The sequence below is a fragment of the Haemaphysalis longicornis genome, unplaced genomic scaffold (genome assembly GCF_048455015.1).
Source record: "Haemaphysalis longicornis isolate Haplotype H1 unplaced genomic scaffold, Haemaphysalis longicornis Haplotype H1 scaffold_1, whole genome shotgun sequence".
NCBI classification, from domain to species: Eukaryota; Metazoa; Arthropoda; class Arachnida; order Ixodida; family Ixodidae; genus Haemaphysalis; species Haemaphysalis longicornis.
In genome coordinates, this window is record NW_027526203.1 from 300361695 (window position 1) to 300382627 (window position 20933).

The window sequence follows — 20933 nt, forward strand, 5'->3', positions numbered from 1 at the left end:
AATTCCCAGCCATCGCCGTCGAGCTCCGAGGCAAAGCTGGGAAAGGCGACAGGGGCTACGCTGTGCTTCCGCCGAAGAGAAAGCGTAGAAAATCCATCAGTTGACCAGTGGAAGAGCTGACAGCCAGCTTGGGCCTGTTGTCGACTGCGGTGACATCTGGCTATTGCTGTAAGATGTCTGATATGTAGATTATACGCGCTGGCACTGAAGAGGAACGACAGCTTTGGCATTCACCTTCACCCGGATAAAACGTCTGAGCGCACGTTGACAACAACGCAAAACATGCATTTGCGCCGATTCTAAGCTGGAACTCGGCCAATTACCCCTTGTAAAAGCAAGGAGCACTATTTATAAATGTTTACTAGCTGAAATTCATTACTTTTATTTAACGTGTCTGAAGCACATATTGCCAGATTTACTTGGTGTACGTTTACGTGTCTCTATCTCACTGTCATTTCCTTTTAAAAAAACGGTTAAACAAACCGTTTTTCCCAATTTGTGATGTAACAACTCGTATTGTGGGAAGAGAATTTTGTTCGGCTATGCAATTTGTCACGCTTTTGGCAGTTTCTACGCTATTACAGAAGAGTTACTGCAGTGAACGTTATGCTAGTATTCTCGACATCCAAATCTGCAGATCCAAGGCATCCCGTCTAGACACTTCAGCGTCCTTTTAGGGCTAAGCCTCATTACGCTTGCAAATGCAAGAAAAGAACCCCTAATATTCTAAACATTAAAACAAAACGACAACTGAATTGAGTTGTCGTCACCACGATTTTCCCCTGCTACATTTAATGTTAGTCCCCTTCCTGCTTCCTCCAAGTGTCTCACATATAGCGTGCTTGTAATTTCGGAGCATCACAGAAGTTGCAGAGATGCCAGAACTGCTAAAGGGACAAAAATTCATGGAGAAAATGCACCAAACATTCCTAGAATCGTCTGTTAATAATTATGCAGCATTTCTAGCCGCTATTATATGCACCCAGCCGCTTTAAAGTTGTCTTCACTGCTGCAAACAAATGCACTGGCTGGTAAGGCATTTTAGCAGGTGCACTGTACAGGTGCCGTCACAAGTAATTGGAGCACGGGAGCTGTGGCCGAACCGTATCGGAGCGCCGTGTAGCTGCAACGGCGGTAAATGAAAGGCACAGAACAAGCATGCGCACCTGCCGACGAAGACAGCCCATCTATACCTCTCTAACCACTTTTTTAACCTGGCTTCAAGCATTGTTCGCAGCACACTGGTCTCTGCTATGGCGCTGATAGCGTACACACCTAAAAATATTTGAAAGAAAAACTCACTGCAAATTCCTGCGATAGCGCGCCGCTTCTCCGGCAGCTCGCATTTGCTGAACGTGTGCCAGAGACGCTGCCAGATGCGTCTCTGCTATCAGCGCCATCGCCGAGACCAGTATGCTGCGAACAGTGCTCGAAGCTGGGTTAAAAAAGTGGTTTGAGTGGTATAGATTGGCTATCGCTGTCGGCAGGCGCGTATGCGTGTTCTCGTCCTCTCATTTACCGCAGGTGCAGCTACACGGCGCTCCGATAGGGTTCTGCCACAGCTCCCGTCCTCCAAATACTTATGACGGCACCTTTATGCAGCCTTTGAAGGCCCCGTGTATCCTTATAAAGTATGCATTGCTAGAGCGTCGATTCACGTGTTTTCTATTGTTTCTTTTTGTTGTTTCTCAGTACTCCCGTTCGATTCTGAAGCTATAGCTAGTCGTCGGTGGGAATCTTCAGTTACTGTCGTGAGCGAGCATGTTGTGTTTGGGACCACCCTACCTGGCCTTCAAACGCTCGTTTCCGTTATTCCAAAACTGACTTGCGGATGCGAGCACAGCCGACGCGAGGAGCACCCGCACGGCAATTCGATACGGGCTGACCGCCGACCGGCCCAGCTCAGCAGTAGCGGCAGAAATAAGCGGAGCATGGTCATCGACTGCTAAAAAAAAAGCGTGACGCACCGCCGAGCGGAGCCAATGGCTGCGCGCTCTCGAACCAGCAAGGGCCTTACCCCGTTTCTCCAGGTGATCTCGCGCCTGGTCGGTGACGTCACAGCTTCCACAGTGCTTTGGAGGCGCGTTGAGAGGGTAAAAGCTTCAGGCCTTATTGCTGCCCCTTTTTAATGAACGATAACTCGGCTAATACTCAATGCTTTAAAACCAATTTTGCGGCAGGTCCTTCCTTAGATAGTACTCCAGTGACTGCGCACGTAAAATCGCAACATTTGGAACCCTGTTTAGGGTCCTTTTAAGCGCAATCTCATTTCAAAACGCGCGCGGGCGTTGACATCCGGGTCCGTTGCTTCGGCGGAGTGATACACGACATGAACTATTGCCGCCCTTAACTTGTTCACGAGTTACGCATAAACCGGCAATCGGGGATGGGCGCGTGCTTAGGCGCGAAATACACGGTCGAAAATGTGGCGTGGAAAGACTTTGATGCTCAAAAAGAATTATGGGCTCACATCGGCGATCAAAGCGCCCAAGTTGCTTTGGTAACGCTTGATAAGGGAACTACCGTAGAGTTTCATACTAATATACGCTAGAGGGGACACTGGCGCTAGTGTCTATGCGAGCTGCCTGGAGGATACGTGATTTTCGAACTTGGCTTGACCCAGCTGTCATTTGACTTGACAGAAAACACTTTTTAACGCGATAGCGTTATTACGCTCATTTCTCGATTTTTCCGTGCCCTCTACCCGTCCGCTATCAGCGTGCTCATCAGGTGTCCACGGAAATACTTCACCACTGCCAACCGGAAACCACGACTGAGGTAGCCAGATGCAAAAGTTTACTGAAGGGTGGGAAGTAGGGCAATGATGCTTCGGCGGATGCTATGGCAGAAATTGTACGTGGTCCATAAAACGGGGCGTCTGCGCAGTGAGCTCCAACCGTTGGTGCATGCGCCGATGCGCCGTTGTTGACGTGATACCGTTACTGGGCTCATTCGGCGACTTTCCCTAAAGGCTAACTGTCTGCTATCAGCCGTGCTCACCAAGCTACCACGGGAGATAATGTCCCCGTCAACCGGGAAGCACAATACGCACCCAAAATAGAGCTCGCGCCTGAAGCTGCAATCGCCGTGGTTACTAAAATCCGAATGTGGAAAGGAGAACGCGGGCGGGTATGCTTGTCGACAATGATACTGCTGTGCAGAACACAGTAACGATACTTGGTTTCGTCAATTGCCGCCTATGCGCAGTAAAGGTCCTTCCCCAAAATAAAGCCGTCGTTCCTAGTTTCGTTAAGTTAAACTTCAGCGCTCGGAGAGCATGAATACCGAAAGCTGCAGCTCCGTTCGAAGCTAACGCCATCGCGTCTTACATCTTAACACCTAAATGTAGATGTCCCCTGCTAGTTTTTTGTGCACTACAGAACGGAACTAAGAAAAATGTTTATAGCGGCGCGAAACGTTCACAAGTATGCTTCATTATTCCCAATATTATAAAGCGGCATTTTAAATTAATAGTGGCTACTCTCGCTATGCTTCCAGCTGCACCCAGCCGCAGGCATGCAGGCGAGCCTTGTAAGCCACTAAAATGAGAGCGACCTCGCTTAGCAAGAAATATTCCATGAAAAGATGCGTGCTCATTGGCTACATTGCGATCAAGTAATGTGGACTTTTGCCCCACCAGTTTACAAATCACCGTTCGTTGAAAAAGATACGTTAAAACGAACGAGAAGTTTCCGCTGCAATAGTGTGAATCTTTTGGTGAACCCCTCCGGCCGCCACCCACACACACACTGAAGAACCACTCTCAACAAACTCGACTGCCTTCGGCCTGACCCAGTCTTATTACTTATGCCGTTCCGTTTGAAAATACAATTACTTCAAAATACGAGATCGCCGAGAACATTTACAAAAGTGTTAATGGTTGAATGTATTTTTAACCAGACTATAGACGCGCTCCCCGCATGAGCGCTGATACTGTAGGATGCATATTCCCGACCTCTCTCCGGGACCCTTTTTCACGCGTTTGTCATTGGCTGATCCAATATTGTCCTTCCACTCCTTTTTTGAACATATACTGCTTCGAGCATTTCAACATGGACAAATACTTCCTCGCAGTAATAGCTGCAATGCAGTAGCTTCGAAACAATAAAAGTATCCTTTTCATTGGTACTTTACAGCCGCGCTGTCGAATGATGCGAGCAGGGCTAACTATCAATAATATTTTCCAAATATTTTAAAAATATGAAATACGTTTAGAACGAAGTCAATAACGCTCGTACGCTCCTAAAATCAGGTGGTTACGAAGCAATTGAGCCCATTTTAAAGATTTGAAACTCGGGCAAAAAATGTTTACCCTCTTCCTCTGTCTGGGCATTGTTTGCGGGCCTGAGTGATGCCACTGGAGCTATATCACGTCTATTGGCCTTCCTCCTCACAGTTACACAGGCAAAACACATTCGAGAGCCACTTTTGCGAAAACCGCAGTAAAAGCAAAGCAGAAACTAGGCGAGGTGTTTAGTGCAATGAAGCCCGTTCTGAAGTGTCGTTCTGTGCGTGCAGGCGATAACTAGCTCTACAAGTGGTTCCAGGTACGAAGGAAGGGGCGAAAGCGTTTACCGGCAGTGTTACACGCGGTCTTTAGGCCGACAACGAAGCACGTATATACTGAACCGTTCATCCGCAGTGCCCGAGCTCTGCTGATATAATCACTCATGCATAATTCCTACCGCTAACGACATGCGCGAAGCTCTTCTTCGAGGCGTCGATAGGCGGAAAGCTGCAGGTCGCCGTCCGCATTTTTCAGCGGATCTAAGTCTCCCATTTTTGCGGTTATCGGGCTCATATCATGCATGGCAGTTTGCCAATTTTATGGCGTTACTGTAGTTTGCTGTGCAGAAGCACAGTCTTTCTTTTTGTTTGAAGTAGCGGAACTATAGCTGAAAGTCACGGTGCGATGAATTCGCCACGAGCGGCCGCCAGAAGTGAGTTTTACATCATAAAGCGATCGTCGAGACGTCGCTCTGGGCTTACCTGGTCACCACCTTTAAACGACGTCAAATTTATGGTAACAACTAGTCGCTCGTAAAAGCAAAGTTTAGGTCGAGCATTTGCATTTACTTTTCTGTTACATTTACTGCAACATAGACACCCAATAATGCCCATATCTCCAGTGTCGGCCCCATAAAACTCGTTGAACCTAACTGCAATCATGAAAGCTCTGCTATAGATAAGAAGTATTTTGATCCGTTTAATGTTTGCGCAGTCGGGGGATCCTTCTTCTCATTTCTGTGCGGCCAGGTTAACTAGTGATCCGGGAGGCCAATAATTATGCACGAAGCACCCAAGTACAGAGCTAATGCCAAACTAAACCAAAGAAGACTTAGTCCTGTATTTTTAATTGGGTTCGCGCAACTCTCGCGTGGCGCGATTTAGCTCCGAATACACATCCTGTCTTTCCAAAATAAATATTATCTCGGTATTTCTGCTCATAAATTGAATCATAAGAAGCCCACGAGTTGCTCAACGCGAAAGAAAGTCCTGCGCCATGCGACTTCATATTACATAAAACAACAGGGCTACCCTAGAGCGATAAAAATAACGATGTCGCTGGGAGCATAAAAAAGTTCCCAAGGGATAAGCACATGACGTTGTAATTAACTCGAACTGGTTACCTAACCCGCAGCGAATGCATTTAGCATGGGATGTGTGTAAGTTCGAGCGCGGGCCTCCGCGCTTGAGCAGCCCCTCATCGATGTTGCGCAGGTTGCGTACAACAAACTATTCCCGCTCTATATTTGTACGTATTTCAGTAACTGTGTTTAAAGAGCACTGCCAAATGCTTCACACGAGCATAATGAACGTAAGGTGAAGGCAAACATCACCTTTGCAGGGAGATAAAATGCAGGACCAATTATAAAAAGTTTTCTTTTTCCCTTTGACTATATCTCAGTGGAATGAATCGGCAGCCGACATCGTTTCGAATAGTGTTGAGACGTTCACTCGCGTGCTTAGTGAATTGTGATTCTTCAGTTGTATAAATATTATGCTGTTGTGTGATCTCTTTTAGGTATTACACTGTTTACTCGCGTGCTTAGTGAAGTGCGATGCTGTCGTTGTATAAATATCATTTTGTTGTGTGCTCCCTTTTAGTTATTATATATTGACAAACAGTGACTGTGCTAGTGACTTTATTGCCATTTGTACTATGAGACCCACTCCCCTGCTGTAATGCCTCGGCGCTGCAGGGTAATGTCTAAATAAATACCACATTAACAAATACGAGAGATGTAAAAGCATTCCGCCTGCTATTATTAACCCCGAACAAGATACAGTGAACACGTCTGTAGTACCCCTTTTTGGAGTACAGACAAATTTAAAGACTTGGTATGCATTCCGTAGACAGCCATTATTATCCCCAGGACTAAATGGTAGCCACTTGAAATTTGAAAGATATTTGCGGCCGTCACTCAGGCCGATATTACAACTTGTCACATGCGCGCCGTGAACACAAAACGGTAAATAATTCGGGTTTATTTAAGGCCTTTGTCGGAGCAGACCAGCATAAGCGCATTGGTTGATGCTGATAAACCGTTGAACGGGAACGAAATGCGTCAAAACTAACTCCCTATTGGGGAATGGCCATATATTGCGCAGCATTCATATTTGAATAGTCTTTAGCGCTTTTTCTTCCCCGCCGAACGGGGGCTTTCATCGAACTGCAACACATGTTTCGTCATTTTTTTGTTTGGCGCCACTACCGACAGCGCGAGGCATAACCTATTTCTTCAGCTCATGTTTCTGTGCTTGTCCTGCTTCTATCTCGCCTCTCATCAACGACTCCTCCTGTTCCGGGTTTTTCCCTTAAAATCCAATCTGCTTTCATGACGAGAATTCTCTATTAGAACAAAGCTGTAATTTTTATTCTCGTACATGTGTTTTGCCTTAACTGTGCCCAAGGGTACACCTGGCACCAAGCAATACTGGCATGTGTGAGCCGTGGCACCAGGGGAAGTAGGTTTTTTTTAATTTTTTTTGCAAAAGTTTTTTGTGCGGCATAAAGAGAAAGAAAAATACAAATACACTACGGATTCCTGCGCAAATCGGAGCAGTGGGCCATAAAGTGGAACACGTATCCACGAAACGAAATATAGCGGACGGCTGGGGCGCGGGCCGCAGGAAAGGGGGGGGGGGGGTGTATGCGAGGCGTAGGTTTTCGAGGAAGTGCGGCTCAACGCCAAATGTTCTGCCGTAGCAAGTTCGACAGCAGCAGGGAAGAAAAGACACGTTGACGAACACGGGCTGTGATAGTGAGGTGCCCAGGTCCTCGTCACGGCTGATTAGTGTTCACATCTACCGGTCTCAAACTAAGCGCTATCAGAAAGTTATTGCCAAGCGCTATGTCGCCGTTGCAGTCCGCAGCAGCCCGCTCGAGTGTTATCGACAAGCGTCTTGCGCACTGTACGTCTTTTTTTCCCGCGGTGACCTCGGGGGATGGGGTGGTAAGTAGAGAACGAATAAGTCGTTGACATTTCTCATCAACCTGAACCTGAACCCTCGTAAAGCAGCGATGTACAGAAGTATATTTGGGACGAGCGATTTCGTAAATGTACAAATTGCACGTTTCTCGGAAGAACTGCAGTTCTCTCGATTATCGCGCAACCAGGTCTGGAACACTGTCGATCAAGTCAGAACAATCTAGGCAGGTTGAGGGCGCGTTACATTGTTTTTCCAACAAACAAGGTAGGTGCGTAAACTGACGCAAGCGGACGCTCCGCTCTCACTACAGCATTCGATAATCATTCGTCGCAGGCACCGGGATCGACGCACAAGCCGCAACATCAGAATATGCTTTGGAGTAGTACACTTCATTATGGTGTGATGACCCTTCAAAAGCTGCGATTTCCTTCTCTAAGCATTAAATTTAGGTGAGGTCGAGACCATGCGTCTGAGCCAAAACGTACTCCCTGCACAACAAAAGATATCCAGGCGAAAACATATCCAGGCATTCAGATGGCATTTAACTATTGTTCACTTGACTGGGTGGGGCGGAAATAGAATAGTCAGAGATTGTAGGGAACGAACTTGAAACAGAGAGCGTAAAACTTTGATTGATTTGATTGATTGTAGGGTTTAACGCAGGCGATGAGGCACGCCGTAGTGGAGGGCTCCAGATTAATTTAGATTACCTGGCCGGGAATCAAACCCGCGACCTCGTTCTCAATAGCGCAACGCCTTAGCCACTGAGCCACCGCGGCTGGTTGAGTGTAAAACTTTGGCGGAGGTCGCAGGAAAGCTGTAGACAAGTGGCACTTTCGCGGCCAACAACTCTCAAATTCACGATTCATCGGTTTATTTTAAATTCAGAAAATTTTTAGCATTGTTTTCTTGTGTGTGTGTGTGTGTGTGTGTGTGCGTGTGTGTGCGTGTGCGTGTGCGTGTGTGTGTGTGTGTGTGTGTGTGTGTGTGTGTGTGTGTGTGTGTGTGTGTGTGTGTGTGTGTGTGTGTGTGTGTGTGTGCGCGCGCGCGAGGGGGGGGGGAGGTTATTTAGATTTATCAGTAGATACGCAAGCCAATTTATAAAATAGCGCTCGTTTTGTTGAACAACCCTAGAACACCCCTAGTTCACGAAATGCTTTAGAAATGGTTAATCCGAGCTGTATCAGTCTCCATGAATCATCATCATCATCATCATCATCATCATCATCATCACCACCAGCCTATCTACACTCACTGCAGGGCAAAGGCCTCTCCCCTTAATCTCCACTTACCCCGGTCTCGCAAAATACTTTAATAAAAATACTTAAAAATACATCTCGCAAAATACTTAACGTAAAAAAATCATAAGCCCCTCCACTTTGTGAAGATGGGAGACCAGCGAAGATTTTCAACAAGCGGCATAGGGGTGACACAGAATTTAGGGGAACAATGTGAGCAAATTGTATTTCTCTTTCGCAACATTCACTCTATTGCACTCTCTACTCTGCTCTACTCTATTTTGACCCTACTGATCTCTGAAAAGGTACCTATTGATAACTAATCTGCTAAAAATGCTTATCGAAGTAATGAGACATATAAGTTTTAGGTTTAAGTCATGTTTTGATCTTGAAGATTGCGTCTATTATTGACTAATCTACTCAATATGCACATCTAATACCTGTGCTACACGGTCGCTTCAAAGGCATTCGGAAGGCCGTTGAACCGATTGCCTACCGAGTGCCCCATTGTAAATACATAGGGAGCAGTTGTGGTGGAAACTACAATTGTAGATTGAAAGTTGCCGTCTAGCACAGGCATAAATGATGACGGGTGTAAAAGCTTGAAGTAAAAAAAATCCGTAGAAATTCAGATAATTGTCTACTGATGCGTAGCATTCTTATGCCGCTTGTCTATTGAGTTCTTTACATCCAAATATGGCTGAGTAGAGAAAGATGTTGGATTATTTTATTTTATTCCTTTTACGTTTCATTTTGTTTCGTTTGGACAATAATGTAATTATGTGCCATTACAGCGACGAAGTGAGTTTACTTCGCTACTTATTGATTTTCTCCGAAGAAGCAAGACAAGCCGAGTTTGCCCATTTCAGTTACACTATTTTTATACGTATTTATAACGTTATTTTGTGGATATTTGTCTTTATTCTTCGGTTTTGGGGGGAGATGTATAAGATGCATATTTTACATTTTGTCAGATCAAAGTTTTATTTTTCTATTTTTTTAAATTTACGGTTTTTCAAAATTCGGCTCGACTATATCCATTTACGCTATTATAACGATTACAGGTTTTTTTTTTTCGCCAAATCTGCATTTTTCTGCCATTCCCCTCACCCCCTCTGCCATGATCCGTTTAATCCGCCCCCTTCCCAGCTCATTCCCTCTGCTTCGGATAACGTGCTCTAGCCGTGGGTCACGTCACCACCTGTGAATAACCAGCTACGCACCCATTGCAAGTTTGTCAGTGACCCCGTAGCGAGCATACCGATCACTAGAAATGCTGCCTTATTCGGGTATCAGACAGACAGACAGACAGACAAAACTTTCGCGTGTATTACGGAGAAAGATATAAACGTTGCATGTACTTAGCCCAAATAAGACTATGGCCTGCGAAAATTCACCACAAGAGAGTGTATAAGTGGCACAATGGTGACTGACATTCACTCCGGCACCGGGAGGCGCGGTAACAGGAAAGGGGGGAGGCCTAGCCTTCGTCATAACTTGTCATGGGACACCCTGCTTCTGCATTTTGTGTCGGCAGTTTCCGTGAACCTCGAACCAACGCGTAAAAGACCCGCTTCATAGAGGCTTCCTGCTTCTGCCAAACTTTCGCCAAACTTTTCCGTCTTGTACAGCCCCCTGGTGTTTCAATCTAGCGCTTTCTCCCCGTCAATCGATACGAATAGCTGTTGTAACTCGCGGAACTCGCGGTAGATGGCCCTGTCACCTCACTGCCGAAAAAAAGGTGGAAAATTTGGTCGCTTGAAACAGAAACATGCTCCGGAACAAATATTATCAGCCGCAACGAAAGTTTGTCATTAAATAATACGCCTCGTGTACATGTCTCTCCCATGTTCAGCAAGCCTCGAAAAGGAAATTTTGTACAGTCATTAATCTTCTACTTATGAGAGCAACAACAGATATTGTGCCATCTTTAATAGATAATGCCTATCTATCAGCGTGTGAAGAAATCGCTCCACAACAAAGTGCTACCGTTCCCAACTCCAGAGCTTTCATTATTAGCCAGAATTTCAGAAAGAGAAGAAAGACTACATTTAAATTCTGCCGTTTTTTTAACTACCACCTATGGTATCATTCTAAACCCTACACAACACTGCCGATGTTGGCTACCGCTTCTCCCTTATATGGAATAGCTTATAGTTTCCCAGCGTCGGCGATCCTCGCCTTCCACGCGGTGAGGCTGATCGGGCTTGGTGCGTACGTGAGGGAGAGAAGCTGCGGTCGGACGCGGGCGAGTTGTTGCGCATGTTGCTTGACTGGCTGGACCGGTAGAAATTTGAAGTCGGTATAGTCGTTTCGTAAGGCGGGTTGTTGCGCATTGCCGTATAGGTGGTCTCGTGAAGTGTCCTTGAGGCTGCCGTAGGCGATAGGGACAAAATCGGGATATGTGACCGGGGAGGTCGCAGTTATAACAAACAGGAGGCGGTCGGGGCGCAACGTATCCTTGGAGGGGTCGTCCGTGGTCATCGGGTGGTCGGCGCAGAGGGTCACTATTGGACGATGCAAACCTCCGAAAGGGGGACCGATTAGCCCGGGCTGCAGAGCATTCATCCCGAAAACTGGTTGGCCGACACCTCGAACTGTCCTCACCCCAGGGCATCGGAGGCTCTTCTGGTGAATCTTGCAATGCACACTGATGGTATACGGGGCGGACTGGAGCGGGACAATGATGGCAGGGCGAGTCGCGGCAGAAGCTTTGCTGGCCAAGCTCTTCTCTAATAATTCTACGAACCAGTGACGCGCTATCTTCGGAAGGGTTCGAATTGAAGTCCACACTCTCTACGGTGGTGACGTTTGCTAGACGACCGAACTTGGGAGCAGTTCGCCGCATTTTGAGTGCTTCAAATGCCTTGCAGTGGTGAATCACGTCCTGTGCAGACGCAAGGTTTTACTTCGTTATTAAAAAGTTGTACGCGTCCTCAACAATTCCCTTGAGCAGGTGGCCCACCTGGTCCTCATCGGACATGCTACGGTTAACCAAGCGGCACACCTTGAGCACTTCCTCGATGTACGTTGTGCAGGTTTCTCCAGGAACCTGGGCTCGTTGCGCGAGAGTTTGTTCAGCCTTTTTCTTTTTGGCGCCTGAATCCCCGAAACACTTCTTCATCTCGGTAACAAAACTATCCCACGTAGACAACCTTTCCTCGTTGTTTTCAAACCACACAAGGGCGGTTTTGTCGAGAGAGAAGGACACGTTGGCGAGCTGTGCAGCCGGGTCCCAGTGGTTGTACTTGCTGACCCTTTCCTAATGTTTCAGCCAAACTTCTACGTCCTCATCCGGAGTCCCAAAAAACATGCGTGGTTCCCTCGCGTGGGGCCAGATGCTCACCCTTCCTGGTGCCGCGGCGTCAGTAGCTCGGGTGTTTGGCATGTCCGTCTGTCGTGGGGGTAGCTCAGCAATCCGCCTGCTTTGTCAGAAGTCCTCGGTTGTTTACAGGGGGGTATCGATACCCGTCTCCTCCACCAATTGACACAGTCGTAGGGGATGAGATGGGCTTTATTAAAGATGAGGCGGCCGGTGCGCAGGGAATTTGTATGCGGGGAGCGGTCAACACAGAGCGAGTAGCGCGCGCAGCACCAACGTCTTCCTCCTCTTCTACCACTCGCGGCCGGTCAGTTCGTTTCCGTTGTTTTCTCGCCTAGTTTCGTTTCTTCCCTTTCCGTCGTAACAATATATATATATATATATATCATTGCTGCTGAGCTGCGATGTAGTGAAATTTAGTTCACTCTGCATCTGCGATTCTCTGAACAACATCTGCGTACGGAAGGCTACGTAAAGTAGGCATAGGTGGCGCTGGCTATCGCCCAAAACCGAACAGGAATCCACGTAAAGAGCTATCAGCTAGAAAACAAAAATGGAGGAAAATTTGGAGGAAATTCTTGAAGAACTTGCGGGCAAAATGCCACAAAATAGGGAACTTCTGGACCTAAAAATGGGAATTTTTCTTTCCAGTACGGAACATCCCTGCGCCCATGCCCTGTTTCGCCGTCAAACACCGCTTCTATCAGCCATCAAATCACACGAAGCCCTCCTCACGTGCACAAAGTAGGATGAAATCCTATTCCTAAATTCTTGCCTTGAATCGGCCCCTTCCTGGAGGCCTCCCTCTCCCAATCCTACCAAGTCCTAGTCCGCAAAGCTGGGAGCAGTTTCGTACAAATACACGAAGTAATGGCTCACTGGAGAGAGCTCATACCTTGGCGCAGTCGTCGATCCATGTCTTCCGACACTGCAGCGCATTTGTTGACTCCGTCGTGCCCACGTCGTGTCCCGAATGGCCCTCAGCCGACGTAACCCCCCCCCCCCCCCCCCGATGCAGCACCTAACCTGAAAGCGCCCTGTTTATAGGCCAGCTAAAATTACCGCCATACACAGATCTATACTAATTGTGGATCAGACGTCTCACCACAACCCAACCAAGAAAAGCCAAGGCTTCTCAAACAGCCAGGCCGGAATCATCTATCCCCGGTGACCCCCTGGAAAAATAGCAACACTTGACGCCTTTTCCTCCTAACTTAGCTTCCCAAACGGTCAGACGATTTCTCCTTTTCCGCAACACTCGTTCATCTATTCACTCAATGATTCGCTATAGCCTAGCGCAAATGAGCTAATATATATTCTTCCACTTCAACTACTTACAGCCTTAAGCATTTTTTCGGCCACTACTTCGACTGATTATTGTTTCGACTTAAGTACGCTGGTCGTACATAATGGGAGTTGCTTTTTATTTTTCCAGGTCCCTTGCAGTCATGACCTGTTGACAAACAGCCGAGCCAACCGCAAGCCATGTAGCGCTTTGTCTACAGTCACCTGGTCGTGCACAAACCGCCCTGCAAAACAAGCGTAGTGTGTGCTGTAAGCGGGCTATAATTTCTAGCTTAACAACGGAACAATAGAAAAATGTTCAGCCGTAAAGCTTTGTGCACACTACAAAAGCCCCAGTAGACGGTCTTAACTGCTTCTGGCGGCACGCCTCCCAATGGGCACCATGACTGCGTCTTTGGGAGCGGTTTTGGTGCTTGCAACTGTGCTGGGTAAGATTTTTCTTAGTTCTCTCACCGAGGATTTAACCTAATACGATGTAGCGATGTTCCGTTATGCATCAAGCAATGTACCTTATGCGCGTGCGTATTTTTTTCTCGGTGCCTTTTTTTCTCTTCTAAGATCGACCGCTACGGCCCTGAACAATAAACGTTGATTCCACATTACAGCCGAAACCAGATACTTTTTGGGTACGCAGGAATGAGTAACATTTGGAATTATCTTTTAAGTGCTACTTTCGTACCTAATTTTTTTTAGTATGGCCACAATAAAAACACCTCTCGAGACAGATTTCTCATGCATGTGCACTGCACAGTTGCAGCAATATATGCGAAATTAGCGCAATACTAACCCAAAAACTGGGCTTCTGAATCTGCCTTTGGTTCGTATTCCTGGTGCACCATTTAAATATTAAATGATACGGATGGCCACACATAATAACAGGGGAATTGCCACGTGTTAATACTGCGAGACAGGCATCCTCAAATGGCTACGAACCCATGTCTCACTTCCACTACAAATGCGAAGCGAGTTGGAGCGGTGCATCTGCACTCTAAAGCAACCCCGAGATTCAGCTTCACCACACTTCACTCAAGCTGCAGCAGCGTGCGTACCAATTGACGCAAAAATGTGATCTATGCTGTGAAATTGCGCAAGGCAGACCGCCAAGCTTGCATTGCGTGGTGCCATTGCGTGGCGCAGGCCAAACTTGTAAGTCAAACCGTGTGCGCGACCTTGTAATTCCCCTAAATAACAAGGTTGGATGCAGGAATTGGTCTATCGAGTGCACTGCGATGTATCTGATCCACAGTATTGCATGAGAGCGTTAGATAAGGGTAGTTGCGTTCACCCGTGTTGTAAATGAGATAGCGGCAATCGTGGCGCTCTGGCACGTTGCGCTGGCTTATAGATCTTTCATACTTCGTGCTCTCGTTTGGCCGCCAAATAAGGAAATAAAAGAAGCCATAATGATCACACCTTGCTCGAAGTTTGTGAGCGTCACCTTCAAGCGAATAATAACAACGGCTGTTTTAGTATAAATATTCATTATTAAACCCAATACCGAAATTGGTACTGACACGTTAATAAACTCGCTGTGAACGGAATACAGCCACATTTATTTGTATAGATTATCCCATATTTCCCCCTTCACCTAGTGCATGATATAGACGAAAACAGCTGTTTACGTCAGGATGAACAGTATTTTAATGCTGCCGTTACTCGATTACTGTAAATTTTTTAATGCTGCATTTAATGCTTTTTCCATGGTGGCGTTACTTCTAATCCTGGCGTTTTTGTGGTTACTTTCATAACACTGAAAGACAGTGGACATTTTACTATGTCCACAATGTTTTCATCTCTTGGGCATTTCCCCCATTGCTAGTTATATCCGCACTCTAAAAAATGATATTACTACTACGGGAACCCCTTTGTGATTATAAATGCATGCTTGTGCTCGAGCGTCGGTAGAATAATTACCGACGTGTCCGTTTGCCTTACACTTCAGCGCTGGCAGACGCCAATGGGAAAGGCGGAGCGAGCAAGCCAGCCGCCGTTAAAGTGGTTCACCAAGGGCCCAAGCATGCGGCACCGAAACCGGGACCGGTACTCATTCCCGTCAGGCCGCCGGCGCCCAGGCAACCACACTATGACTTCTGGAGGCCCTGGTACACAAACAGCGTCCCGCACCAGCACCACCACGGCCACGCCAGGAAGGAGAACCCCAAGCCTCCACAGCACAAGGCACCTCAACCACACCCGCATGTCTATCCGCAGCGCCCGCAGCAGAACTGGCTCCGATGGCCGACGAACACCGGTAGTTTCGAATGGGGCCGGGGCGACCACAAGGCAACGGACGGATACGTCCCTGAAGGCAAGCCCGTAGCGTATGACACGGTCATCAAGGAGGAGAAGAAGGTTGTGATCCAGGAGGAGCCCAAAGTCGTCGTCAAGGAAGTGCCCAAGGTAGTAGTCAAGGAGGAGCCCAAGGTCATCGTCCAGGAGGTGCCAAAGGTAGTCGTCAAAGAGGAGCCCAAAGTCATCGTTCAGGAGGTGCCAAAAATAAAAAAGCACAAGGTTCTCGTCTCCGAGCCCAGCCACCATGAGGGCTGCTTGTCCAAGCACTTGAAGAAGATGCACAAGCAGTTCAAGAAAACCAACAAGAAGTTCAAGGACCACCATAAGCATCATAAACCCAGCAAAGCTATCGTTTTTTTCCGCACCCAGACACCATACTACTACTACACCCAGGTCCCGAGGTACCACAATAACAACGGCTATTATTACGGCAACAACGGCTATTATTAGATTTGAACACAACCCCCGCAGGAAGGAAAATAAATTCACAAGTTCACTGAGCAATAAGCAAGTCAATTGTGCAGCAACATTTTAAGAAACAATTCGAACACATTCACTGCTTCAGAGCCTGGCATGGAAGAGGTACTATTTTTATCTTATTTTATGAAATAAAATTAGATGCGCCATTATGTTCTCCGCAGCTCATAAACCCACGCTGAAGTTTGCTGGATGGGGATTTGGAACGACACTTTTAGGATGCATTTACTTTTGTCTTAATTTTTGCACTGCTCTGCAAAAACGATCCATAACGAAGGGGCTGAACACATTGCTTTGTAAACACGCAGTTACGCGTTTTCGCGAAGATGACGATTTTGTTTACGACGTAAGAGTACGGCGCACGCCCAATCAAAATTTTCAAGAAAATGGTGACATTTTATCAATGTCTCGAGATATTGAATAACAGAAGGCGCGTTCAAACGTTTTTTATGCGTTTTGACATTATGGAGAAACATGTGGTTCATGGAAAGTGCCATATATAGTAAAGAGCCCCGGTTTCTTTCACATGACACTGGGTTCAGTAATTGTTTTGCACACAGGTGTCTGTATTTCATGGTTATGAGACAGAAGACCGCACTCCCCTGGCATCGAACAAGCATTCATTGGGAAGAAGCATTTAGAAAAATAAACATGTCGGGAACTCAAGCTCTATTTCTATGAGACACACGCAGGCATAGGAGCCGTAGGACCAGAAGAGGGGCCGGGAAAGAAAGGGTAAGTTACCTCGTACCTTCGTGGAAGTAGGCCCGAATAACCTGGAGCTTGAACTGAACGGCGACAGTAGACTGCAAGTTATTTGATTGCCGAGTAATGTACATGCCATTGCCTGGCTCCAGAAAAACACTGTTCGTAGGAAGTATTCGTTCACCACGAGATATCTCCACGACCGTTCCCGCCACTCCTAGAAACCTAATGGGATCGGAGTGGCAGAGGCGTTGGGCTCACACATGATACCTCGATCGACATTCAGCACTGGCTGCATTTGTCACTGAGGCACGTACGACAATACAGCGCATCGTGCCCTTTGATGCGAAGGGATTCGCAGCACAGGCGTGGCATCGGTGCTTTAAGAGCTAGACACATGCACGACTACAGCATGCGCTATGCATGCGACTGATCGTTACGACGGTCCTACAGGACCGGTTTTGGCGTCGTACGCTGATTGGAGGAAGCTCACCAAAACCGGTCCCGTAGGACCGTCGTAACGATTAGTCGCATGCCAATAGCATGCGGTAGTAGTGCATGTTGTCTAGCGCCTTACACCGTAATTTCGAATCGTGGTCCTAGTGTTACGTCACAACAATACGGTAATGTTCGGTGGATTCTCTGGCCTGACCATTCGATATAAATCTTAGGTAATAAAGCTCGATAGCCCTTGGGTTATGAATGGTGGAAATCGTGTTTATAGACTGAACTTCTTCCCCTTACTAAAACCCATTATGTACCATGAAAGAGTCCGGGAGGGGCTTTTATATAAAAAGTTCGTACAAAGACTAAAGTACGCGCGGATACCACATGTCATTGCAAAAGGTTAGCTGATGCATTTTGATTGAAACGCGATGATGGGCAGAAGTTGGAAACGATTTCATTGTGGAGACATATCCAATAGTAGGCGACGCGGAAAAACAATAAAGCCGAAAATTTAAGGCGGTTGCCCCCGTGATCAGCAGACTTTTTTAAGCGGGTGGCCGGCACAGGGGGCAAATGTGGGCGAGTTTGGGGCACGAATTTGGGACACCATAACTTTTTTCAGTGCTTTAGTATTAAAACGCTTCCAAAATATGCGATAAAATAATACCGTATTTATTTAGCTGAATTCGGTTCTAACTGAAAAAGGTTTGGTAGCACGGAGCGGAGGAAGGACGTGGGGGCCTGGAAAGTGAGGGGGAGAGGTGTACGAACGCATGGTGTGCTCGAGTACGCTGCTGAGTACAAAAACGCGGTGCCCGTTGTGTTTCGACGGTCACGTTTTTTTGGTTGCCCAACTTAAGGTACTACGGCCCATGACGTCCTTTGCTTACCTGTTTCAAGGGTAATCGTTAAGAAGGCATTATCTAAACGCAGGGGGCTAACCGTAAAAGATAAGGCAGTGTCAATGAAAAAACATTTTGGGAAAACACATGTGTCTGCCTCATAATCTGATAAGTAATCGGCACTTGATTGAAAGTGGAACGTACGGTTGCAATGTGAAGGAAATATCTCACTGATTGCACCTGTATGCAGGTGTTGCTTCATTCCTGTTCCAGTTTGCTCCATTTGTTATCCCTGTCATTTTACGTCCTTTAAATGAAAAGAAAAAAAGGGGCTAAACAGACGTAGACGAAGACAAGATGCGACAGAAACAGGAGCCATGGCGCTTGTTACTTTCGCATTTTGTTTTCGTTCCCGTCTGTTTAGCTCCCCGTTTTCTTTCATGTAAGTATGAACAAACTCGCTTAATTTAATTTAACAATAAGTTAATTTAATTAAGCAGCGTACATTTTTGCCAAAAATCAACCACAACTGTGCACAGGTGTCTATACATTCACCGATAAAGACCGAAAGTAAGCGTACAAAACAAAAACCGGAAACGCTGAACACTAAATATAAGATGCATGTTCGGCTGCAAGAGTTGTGGAACCGCTTGTTTCATAAAAGGAGTGTTGATATCTTTCTTGAATTTGGCCAGAACCCGTACTGGTGAGGGTGTGCAAATTTATCCCAGAAAGCATTCCTAACATGGTTGTCCCTGTCTAGTTGAGCCTCATGGGTAACAGATGGTATTGTTCCAACCGGACCAGGCAGCATTCCCGTACTGGAGTCATACAAAACACAGCTACATTTTTGTACCTTAAGAACGTGAAAGGAATTCAGGCTGAACGTGCGATGTATTGCCAATGATGGTAAGCTACATGCATAGCGAAGGCATCGGGATTGGCATTCGTGGTATCACAGACGTGGTGCTATTGTTCAAAGCCCATCTACTGCTCCCGATATGGCATACGCGCTTGAGTCACAGTCATGGGAGGTAAAAGACTGCCTTCTCCCCGAGGTACCAGTAGAGGTCCCGGCTACTACCAATAAACCGTAGTGCATACAAATAAATACTCCCGGGCATGGAAGCGAAGACTGCAGCTTATGTAGATTTATTGGTGCAGCGTCGACTGGGGATACGAAAGTTGGGGGTTTGGATCCCACCCGTTGCGCATATTTTTCTCAATTTTCTTTCTTTCCTACCATTTGGAAATTCCTATTTCGACACACAAAAAAGGGTCAAACCACAACCCTTATGCCCCCCTTGGCACTCTTGACTCCTGAATACATACATTATATACAAGGGGTTCTTGGCAATGAATGCAAAGAAAAAAAGTACCTTACTTTTGACTTATCGATTGCGGTACTCACTGGAAGTGTGGGGCACTATTAAGGCAGTTAATGCCGGTATTTCCCTTAACATTGTAATTATGGCTTAGAAGCACCTGTTACAATTTCGAAATCACGGTCCAGCCTCCCTACACGTACAGATAAATAGGCTTCAAAAACATTTGCTGCATACTTGATCGCTTCGCTGCAAATGTCGTCGGAAGACGTTGGTCGTCTGCCACGCCTCAACGTGACACGATCTCCTCTCTCCCCCTTCCACCGCTCAGGCTCTCCCCCTCCCTTCTTGCTCCTTCCGTATTTGATGCAATGCCAATTTTGTCAATTTTTCCAATTTTTCCGCTCTCGCACTGCTAGCGCGCCGTCTGGTGCGAGCGCCTGCAACTCGCAATTTTCTTATCGCGTTATTTTTGTGTTCAGTCATATAAAAACTGCGTAACATGTGTACTTAATTAAAAGATCGTTGCTTCTGCGGGTTATCTTGCCCCATACACGCCTGGTATTTCTTTAATGTGGCATGAATTGAAAATGTATGACTAATAACACTGGATTGTTAATGGTTTATTCCCATTAATGATTCTGGGCCCTACAGCAGAACACACTTCACCCACATTGAAAAAGAAGTTAATCGCAAAAACAGCTACAGGGAGGTGAAAGTTAGTCGCCACCTTCGCAGGCGATGAAGCACAGCCGGTGCCGCCCGCATACGCCGGGAATTGATGGTGCTGTTGGAAGAAGGAAAAAAGTTGGAGGGAATTACTGAGACAGTGCGCCAAAGGGACTATGTCTGCGGGGGCTTTTAACAGCGAAGCTGTTTTTGGTCAAGGGTTTGAGGGGACGAAATGTGGTAACGCCGTCGCAGCGATGGGGAGAGGGCATAGCCTAGCTAGGAGGAGAGCAAGTGCAAAGCACACATTCGGCTTATTATAAGAGTGCTTGAACGAGAGGCTTATACAGGCAAAGCTTTCCTGATTGATTGATTGTAGGGTTTAACGCGCCGACGCAACGCAGGCGATGAGGCGCGCCGTAGTGGACGGCTCCGGATTAATTTTGACCACCTGGGGATCTTTATCGTGCGCCGAAATCTCGTACACACGGGCGTTTTTGCTTTTCGCCTCCATCAGAAAAGCGGCCGCCGTGGCCGGGAATCGAACCAGCGACCTCGTGCTCAGCAGCGCAAAGCTTTCCTAAACTACTAAGTCTGATGGCAGTGCTTACCCTTCTCAACATTGTTGCGCAAATAGAAAACATTAAGCATATTGGAGGCAAGACATCAATACATGTGTGATATTTGCATTGTTCTTTTATTAAAAATACACGGCTGCTGGAGTTTTGCGATAGCAAATAAAAAGTACAGCGTAAAAAAAGCGCTCGCGGGGCCCGTTGTGGCAGTATTCCAAGTTACGCGCCGCGGTGGCTCAGTGGCTAAGGCGTTGCGCTGCTGAGCACGAGGTCGCGGGTTCGATTCCCGGCCGCGGCTGCCG

General features: G+C 46.9%; 2 protein-coding genes across 2 annotated transcripts in view; one reads left to right on the plus strand and one right to left on the minus strand.

Annotated features, from left to right (window-relative positions):
* LOC144149195 (uncharacterized) overlaps positions 1-12997 on the minus strand; it is an 85956-nt gene extending 72959 nt beyond the window's left edge. Inside the window, exon 1 of the mRNA XM_077680733.1 lies at positions 12890-12997. Within this exon, the coding sequence (XP_077536859.1) occupies positions 12890-12911 (22 nt within the window). The 5' untranslated portion in view covers positions 12912-12997. The remainder of the gene's footprint in view (positions 1-12889) is intronic.
* Positions 12998-13571: 574 nt separating this feature from the next.
* Positions 13572-16734, plus strand: LOC144149175 (uncharacterized). The gene is made up of 2 exons (XM_077680708.1): positions 13572-13727; positions 15242-16734. Exons 1-2 carry the CDS (start codon positions 13673-13675, stop codon positions 16039-16041), a joined length of 855 nt encoding a protein of 284 aa, XP_077536834.1. The 5' UTR covers positions 13572-13672; the 3' UTR covers positions 16042-16734.
* Positions 16735-20933: the final 4199 nt, after the last annotated feature.

Coding starts and splice junctions, on each gene's coding strand:
- LOC144149175 (XM_077680708.1), top strand. CDS start 13,673: ATGGGCACCATGACTGCGTCTTTGGGAGCGGTTTTGGTGCTTGCAACT. Junction 13,728..15,241: donor GGTGCTTGCAACTGTGCTGG/GTAAGATTTTTC, acceptor CTTACACTTCAG/CGCTGGCAGACGCCAATGGG.